The sequence below is a fragment of the Arachis ipaensis genome, chromosome B10 (assembly GCF_000816755.2).
Source record: "Arachis ipaensis cultivar K30076 chromosome B10, Araip1.1, whole genome shotgun sequence".
Taxonomy (NCBI): Eukaryota; Viridiplantae; Streptophyta; class Magnoliopsida; order Fabales; family Fabaceae; genus Arachis; species Arachis ipaensis.
The window spans coordinates 131,028,056-131,036,870 of NC_029794.2; the positions used below are offsets into that span (position 1 = coordinate 131,028,056).

At 32.8% G+C, this 8,815-nt stretch overlaps 1 protein-coding gene across 1 annotated transcript; it reads right to left on the minus strand.

Moving 5' to 3' along the window:
- Positions 2,701-5,987, minus strand: LOC107624028. The gene is made up of 5 exons (XM_016326463.2): positions 5,556-5,987; positions 4,829-5,062; positions 4,491-4,593; positions 3,871-4,100; positions 2,701-3,246 (listed from the first exon to the last, which is right to left on the minus strand). The coding sequence occupies exons 1-5, from the start codon at positions 5,930-5,932 to the stop codon at positions 3,027-3,029; spliced, it is 1,164 nt and encodes a 387-aa protein (XP_016181949.1). The 5' UTR covers positions 5,933-5,987; the 3' UTR covers positions 2,701-3,026.

Consider the following 8,815-nt stretch of genomic DNA (forward strand, 5'->3'; position numbering starts at 1 on the left):
CATGCAACCTGCTGTTTAAGCAACAATACAGCAGAAAATTGAGGTCCATTATTATGTGAAGATGGATGGCTTTGCCACTGAATGATCACAATGCTATATCGCCTTTCAATGAGGAGAAACAACTGAAAATGCTTAGATTCTCTCAAGAGTAGAGTGTTAATGAATTTTCTTTATTTTCTTCATGTTTCATTTAATTTATAACCACAGATAAAACTCAGATTTATCGTGTCATGATGGAGAAGATTCCAAGTTAAGCAGACACATGATAAATGGCATTTCAATTTTGAATCCTTCAGCCTCAGGTAGTGAGTGGCTTGATAAGTTGATATCCTACACCTAATCTGCATTCCTTTTTCAGGGTCAAATATGTGGAGCCCTAACTCGCATGATGTGTCTTCCACCAAGTACTAGGATTAATGTAATCAAATTACTGTGACAAAGACATAACCGGTGTTGTTAACATAAAATGTACTCAAATATGTGTAATCTAGAGATTAGATCACACAAGATCAGACTTCTGTAACAGGTAGAAAGATATTAAAATTAACGGTCCCGCTACGTTACTAATAGCATATCTGCTAACTTCTTCCAACTCTTATTTATAACTATGTTTTATGAAAGTGTCTTCGTGGATGTGTCTAATAAAAATGTCTTTTTTATGGTTGTGTTTAATAGAAGTGTCTTTATAGATATATTTTTTAGATGTGTCTCTTTATATATGTATTTAAAATATAATAATTAATTATTATTGACAATAAATTGACAGATAATATGTTGATATCCTATACTTTTTCTAAAATTAAAGTAACAAAAGTTTTGTTGCTCTATCCAAGGGGGTCAATCAAAAACGGATTTACGTGTGTAATTTTAATAAAATTAAAGATATGAGGCAACGGAGGAAAAAATATAACAGGAAACTTAATTAATTTAAGTTGGTTTAGTGATTAATTCATTAGTCTTTTTAAATAAATATTTGAAATTTGAATTTTAATATTATGCATGCAGAAACCTAATCCATTGACCAATAACGAACCAATAAATGAAACTCTGAATCGTGACTATAGAAAACAAAAGAATGAAATATGGTAGGGAATTTGATTCTGGACAATTAACAAAGTGTTGGCAACTTGGCATAGATGCTATTTGAAAGCAACAGAAAGTGCACACACATCACACACGGGAATGTAGGTTCCACTTGCGTCCATCCAAGTCATTCAATGGAAGAAACACGGTTGACACCAATTTTGCTTCTTTGTCTCTTTTTTTAAGAGATATATTTGACTCAAATAAAAAAAATTGACACTCTATTATTAAGTAAAATAAATATTATTTCATTTTTTGACAGGAAATCCCATAATTATGTGATATACACCACCAATTTGTAATTTGTATGCTTAGGAACTTAGCAGAACAACGGTAGGAAATCTGGCTAGCACATCACATGCACACGTATCATTTATACACTTCAGTCTTAGCTCGTGCTTAACCAATCAAAATCTGCCACTCTACACAGCTGTCTTGTCCACAAGAGTTTAAGGCAGCTTTTGATTTATGTCTTTTTTAAAATAGATACACAGACACATAGATATTAAAGATATGAACACAGATTATTAATGTATACGTATTGTATTTAATAAAACATTAAATAAGATAATTAATTGTGTATTTATATATTAACATATTTATTCAAAATTTGTGTCTCAACAAACAAAATAAACATATACTAACGTGTCTATATCTCTTTGTAGGGAGTGGATCTTCTCCAGTGAAAAAAAAATTGGATGGTGTCAATTGTGATCTCTTACTTTTCATTATTCTCTCTCTCATTTTTAATTTTAATCCCACTTATAAAATTAAGAGTGAGAGATCACACTGTATTTTCTCAAGTGTTAAAAAAATTTGAGAGGATCCATTTCGTGTGTCTTTGAAACTAAAACGTTGCCTAAAAGAAAGCCAACAATAAATACAAAACAGTTCAAGGAAGAAAGGGAGAGACAATAAGAAGACAGCTATAAACTAGTTTTGGGGTCACATTCTCACATCACACTTGTTTGAAATATTTTTTTTGGTTTAAGTGGGTATCAAACCTACATGGGAAAAGGAAAAAACACTATCTTAGAGTTCTATACAATTGAGCTAGCCTTATTCAACACTTGTTGGATATAATATAATTTAGTTCCTTTACCTTAACTTTTGATTAAATCTTTTGGCTTCCAAGACAGTTTTAAATATCAACTATATGTTAGGAAATCTTAGTTGCTTTTTATTTTTTATTTTTTGAATTTTATAAAGATAAAAAATAGTAAAAATAATAAAATTCTATTTTTTATTTTTACTTCATATTTTTTCATAAAATTAAAAAAAATAGTAAAAATAAAAATAAAAACACAAATCAAGCGAATCCTTAATTTTCAGTCCAATTTCTTAATGCAATAGAATTTGTGACTACTGACTAGTAACTGAATCTTGGATTGCCTATTTGGAACACTAAAATCATAGAGATGCTCTTTGGACATTCAAGAATAAAAACTGATTATTCTACTAATTTTACATATAATATTTTAATAATTCATCCATTATTGGATAACATATGTATATCTCATTAAAATTCAATTCTAAACTATTTAAATAGATCAACTCAGCATTCTATATAAAATAAATACACCAAACATAACTCTTCAAAAATGGACATCCCATAAATTACAGAAAGAAAAAAAAAATCCTTGATTGGAATAATTGAGAGGGAAATGCTAGAATACATAAAAGCAAACGATAGTGAAACCAAAGAAGAAAGAAAAGAGGTGGCCTCGTCAGCTTCAGAGCGAAATAATACATGCATTTTAGTGAATGAATCTAATTTTAGTTCTAACTAACCTCAAAATTTACAACATGAACTAAGAAGACTCACATTTCCCCTTAGTCCCTTACTCAGCATTTCTTCCCAAAGATTTGGGGTTATGCAATGTTTCTACTTAATGTGGATTGATTACAAAGAAATTGTAGTGTACTATGTATGCATATAGGTGTTAGCATGGTTCATCTGCTGTGTAGACAGGTATTTGCCAAACTTTTGTGTTCTTTTTGGGATCATCGGTGAGGCTAAGATCCGTGTCATCTTCTTTGAATGTTCTAATAAACGTTTTTGCACCCATCATGATAAGCCTCTCCACCATGAATAACTCGTAATTGTTCTCAATCAAGGGATCCAGGAGATAACTGTAGTTTGAAGAATATGCCATTTTGTACCTGCAAATTTCAATTTGCATCATCATGAACATCAATATGACTGGGTAAAATCAAAGAACCAACCGCAATAGAATTGTGTTATATGTTCTTATAGGCGATGGAATGGAACACACTCACACTCCATCCATTGGATAGGGTGTGGACTTAAGTGATGTCCAAACTGCATATGAACACAACATTTTCACCGCAATAAGTGAACCAATAGAAAGCAGATACAACATATGATATATCCCAACTTAAGAGAAAATACCTAGTCTCATGTCTCGATGAATGCACACAAAGAAACAAACACACATACACACAAACACAGAAACATGCATGCAGATGAAGTCTTCAGTTTCACAGCTATGCAGATTAGTATGATACAGCTGTTGCACCATTTGATAAATCCAGATGTAATTCTAACCTAGAAAATGACACACATAAATCCAGTATGTAATGCACATCCTTTGATGGTTCCTGAGTGACAAGTATTTCATATTTATAACATCAGAAAATTGAAAAGATCAACATCATCCAGTGATCAACACAAATACTCTAGATTATGCCATATAGAATCATATACTATAATACCTTTAACAGATTCAATTTTCTAGGAACCCATATGCACAATAGAAAAGTTACCTGACAGCAAGTGGTGAAAAAAATCCAGGAGTCCTTTCATTTGAAGCAATAAATAAGGTTCTTCCAGGAGGGACCCACTTTGCGATTCTGCAGAGTATAAATTCCGCTCGTGTATCTCTGTCAAGGTGAGGATGCAGGCTCCTTGCTACTCCAAATCTGTCCTTCCTGGTTTTTATTTTATCCCCACGACGAACATGTATGGCATCATATTCACCAAGTTGTGCTTTGATCTGTGACCAGTAAGCAGGTCAGAAATTGAACAGTGTCACATAAATGAAATATGCAAGCAGGGATTCAAGAAGAATCTAGACAATAACATCCAACCCTTTGCATGATTTGAAAATTTTCACAAACAAACTTCTCACTCACTCACCCTAAATCTTAAATTCTCATCTATAACCTCTCAAAAGGAAGAGAAAAGGTGTATTATAAAGCAATGAAGACATTTGGCCACAGAACACTGTAGGCACACTCTAAAGTATATTATAAAGGACTACCATTACAGTAATCTATTATTCAAGTAATAAACATCTTACAAAATATGAAAATTCAACGTATCTAGCATGAGAAGTTTACCAAACTTAAAGAGAAACTTTAAAGAGATTGCGTGTCAGGTGGACCTTTTCTGCTGCATCTCTTAGTTTATGTGCTGCCATTGATGGCAGAAACGAGTATGGCAACATTATAGCACTACGATTGTTTCGATCCTTGCATTCCATAAACCTGAAACACCATCATTACTCATATATCTCAGGAAAATTGGAAATTTTCAGAAGAATAATTTCTACTGAAAAGTACTAATTAAGTTCCCAGATAACTGCCAAATATTAGGAGGAATCCTGTATGTACATGGTCTCATAACATAAATCCCTAGCCATGATTTTACAATCAATAATCAAAATTGCACAAAATTCTATATTAAACATACGTCATAACCAAACAGGGTTGGCTGACCTACCAAGAAAGAGGGCTAGCGGTTCTGTTGATAAGCAACAGAGTCGAATAGCGACTATCTTGTTTAAGCTCGAAGCGGCTAACACCCTGCACATGTGCAACTCCCCTGGCTCCCAGCTTCATGGTCGTTTCCAGAACACGATACCACTCCTTTGAATTGTCCAAAATCACAGGAAGAGTCTCGGACATCCTGTCCACGTCATACAAAGAGTCCATGGCGCAAGAACTCCCTGCCCACCTAAGCAATGCAACATAAAAATAATAAGAAAAGAGAAAATATAGGGAGTCAATGGAATATTTGTACAATGTGTACAATGGATGTTTAGAGATGTCCAGTTCAGTATTAGAGATATAACCATGAGTGTTATCTTTTCCATCAACTAAACTTTTTGGATGATTGGTATCATGACATGGTATCATAACATGGAATCAGAGCTTTAGATCCAAAAGGTCAAGAGTTCGATCCTTGGTGAACCCAAAATCAGCTTAAGCTTTTGGGATGAGATGTTTATTATCCCTAGTACTCGGATAATTATTCTGGATAGTATGGATGATATTTATTTTTAATTCATATAGCACATTATACACATTATACAAATATTCCATTGGTTTATGGCAGGACTCGAAAAGGGAACAACAAAAACACAATTGCAGATGTAACCGTTTCTATAACTGAATCATGATAGCAAGAGCAGCTGCATCAATGAATTGAGTAATGAGAAAGAACTCACATTTCCTCTGAAGTAGCATTGGCAAGAGAATGATGAAGGATCCCTTTCTTGTTGTGTATGGGGTTGATGCACATCCTAGACGGCATAACAAAGGTTCTTTGGAGGAAGAAGGCTTCTTCGAGGGCGCAGCGGAGGCTTGATTCCTGGTGGCCCAAACCCTCGCAGGAATCGCAGTGTTTTCCGGGGCAATCGATTCTGTGGCCCCAATATAGGTACTTCCGGTGTTGCGGAGAATTGGGATTTGAAGAAGTGGTGGAGAGGAGAGAGAAGATGAGGAAGATAATGGCAATGGCGGTGACTGTTGCTGCTAGCACCAGGATCGGGGATCTCGCTGATTTCGTAGCTTTCGATTTCGAGAACCCTCTCTGAATTGCCATCTTCACTCAAGCATTCTCATCAACGCTTTTGGATCTATCTTCACTTGAGTTATGAGTTTAAGATATGATTTAAAAAACATGTTTAGATTATATTATAATTAATAAAAAATACTATTTTTTATTTCAAAAAATATATTAAAAATTTAATAAATAATAATTTTATAAAGTAGACTAATATTTGTTGAGACAATAGATAATTTTAATGCATTGATAAAGTAGTAAAGCAAGAATACAAATAAACGATTGTGTAATCAATATAATACATGTAAATTGGTAATTATCTTACACTTTTTTTTTTTATGGAAGATGGAAAATAGAAGAAAAAAAATAATAAGAGAAAAGAAAATAGAAGTAAAGAAAAGGGTAAAAAACAGAAATAAACCAAGGGAAAAAATAATTTACGTGAATAAGTCAAAATAAAAATTGCTTCATGAATCCACCAATACACATTTATATGTAATTCGAACCAGCTTGATTCGAATTCTTTTGTTAGCTTTAATTAAATATTTTGTTAGCTTTTTTTTAACGTATGAAATAAAATATATTTTTTTATTTTTAAATTATTAATTTTTTTAATAAAATTTTTAATAAAATTTTTTTAATAAATTATTAATTTTTTAACAGCACAATTCGAATTATACCATGAATTACTGTGTGTAATTCGAACCAAGCTGGTTCGAATTAGTGTGTGCGTGTGTTTGTGTATAATTCGAACCAAGCTGGTTCGAATTATGTAGAAATGGAGTTCGAACTAAGCTGGTTCGAATTATATATAAATGTATATTGGTGGATTCATGAAGCAATTTTTGTTTTGGCTTATTCACGTAAATTATTTTCTTCCTTGGCTTATTTCTGTTTTTTACCCTAAAGAAAATAAGAGAAAAAGTTGATTTTTTTATATTGTTTGGATAAAGAAAAAATAGATAAAAAAAAGAAAAAAATCATAACTAAGTAAAATTACATTAATATTCTTCATTTTTCTTTTACTTTTTTTAACACTATGGATAAATTAGTAATTTGACTTTCATTTTAAAGTTAGAATATATACCTATTTTGGTCCTCAAAGAATTTCAAACTGGACGCTTTAATCTCTAACTAAAATTAATTATTTGATTGGTCCCTAACAATTAATTCTGTCAGTCACTTAGATCCTTTACTCCGTTAACTCTAACGGAGGACAAAATAGTCCATGACAACTCTAACAGGGGACAAAATGGTCATTGACAACTCTAACAAGGGACAAAATGATCCCTGACCCCTCTATTCGAAAACGACACTGTTCTTTCCCAATTTTTATCATATCTCGCATAACCCTAACATTCATACTCTCATTCTTCACCTTCACAGTCTTCTTTTCCATCTTTTCCTTCCTTCTCTTTAACTCCAAGATTAAGCTATGGTGTAATTGTCACACGTATCGAACCTACCTCAATATGTTATGGACTACACACTTCCTAAATCTTTGTGACTGGTACATCCACCTCCTCTGCACTTCACCCACCAAAAGCATCAACTTCCACGTCTTCGATAACATCACCTCCAACCCCGACACGTCCACGACATCCTCAAGATTAAGTTCCATAACTACTCCAAGGGCACGCCTTTCTCCACTCTCAGACAAGCAATATAGATTGTTGGACATTAGGATATCATGAGAAGATTCTCCTTCGACATCATATGTGAATTGAAATAGACACTGAGTGCTTCATTCCTTCTTTTCCAAAGTCCAAGTTGGCAGACAGTTTCGACCTCGCATCCAAGCTATCAGTACAACGAGCAATGTTGCCGTTGCCGCTCATATGGAAACTGAAGTGATTACTGAACATTAGTTCGGAGAAGAAGCTGAAGAAAGCGATCGGAGTGGTGGACAATGTGGTCATAGAGATGATAGGGCAGAGGAAGAGGGAGATGGAAACGACGATGACGGGTCTTAACAAATCAGACTTGCTGTTTAGATTCATAGGATCCATCGAAGACGATAACTAGTCGAGAGACATAGGCATTAGTTTCCTGAGTATGAATTGGTTGAGAACAAGTTGAGGATTTTTTCTTGTGAACATTAAATTTATAGAGTATGCATTGTGTAGTTTGAAGTTACAGTGTTAGACTGCTAATGTTATGCGAGATATGATTGAAATTGGGAGAGAACATTGTCGTTTCCAAACAGAGGAGATCAGAGACCATTTTGTCCCCTGTTAGAGTTGTTAGGGACTATTTTGTTCTCCGTTAAAGTTAACGGTGTAAAGGACCTAAGTGACTGATGAAATTAATTGTTAGGAATCAACTAAGTAATTAATTTTAGTTAGAGACTAAAATGTCCAGTCTAAAATTTTTTGAGGACCAAAATGAGTATATACTCTTAAAGTTATCATCCATTTTCATGGCAAGTTTGAGAGGAAAACTTGGAGGTGGTCCCATGCAACTATTTTTCCTTTCCTTCCAATTTTCATTGTCATTCAATCAATGAAAAATGAACTTTTTCTTGCATTTTTCTTCTTTACATTTTCCTTCCTTGCATTTTCTATTAATCCAAACAGTGCATAAATAATAAATTTTAAATTTTTAAAAATAATTTATTTTTATACTTTTTAAATTAAATATTAATTTTTAATAAATTAAATATCACTTACCGTTGTGAAAACTAGTAATTCTTCTATTAAGTAATCCACTAACAATATCACATAAGATACTACAGATATATATTAATGGATTAAATAATTTTTTTCCTATTTTCAATCCTAAATTTAATTTTTTAAATTTTTATTTATTAAAAAAATTATAAATTTTGAATGGTATTTTTTGTTCAAGCTGTTTAAGCTGTGATTTTAATATCCGTAGTTTCTTAAACGGCTAACGATTAAACCATACTGTCCATTTTCCACC

What these genes read in the sequence shown, in the direction of transcription:
- LOC107624028 (XM_016326463.2), bottom strand. Translation starts at nt 5,932, where the DNA reads ATGGCAATTCAGAGAGGGTTCTCGAAATCGAAAGCTACGAAATCAGCG. An exon ending in ACCGCTAGCCCTCTTTCTTG is followed by an intron (nt 4,594 to 4,828) that starts GTAGGTCAGCCA and finishes ATGGTGTTTCAG; the next exon opens with GTTTATGGAATGCAAGGATC. An exon ending in TAAGAGATGCAGCAGAAAAG is followed by an intron (nt 4,101 to 4,490) that starts GTCCACCTGACA and finishes TACTGGTCACAG; the next exon opens with ATCAAAGCACAACTTGGTGA.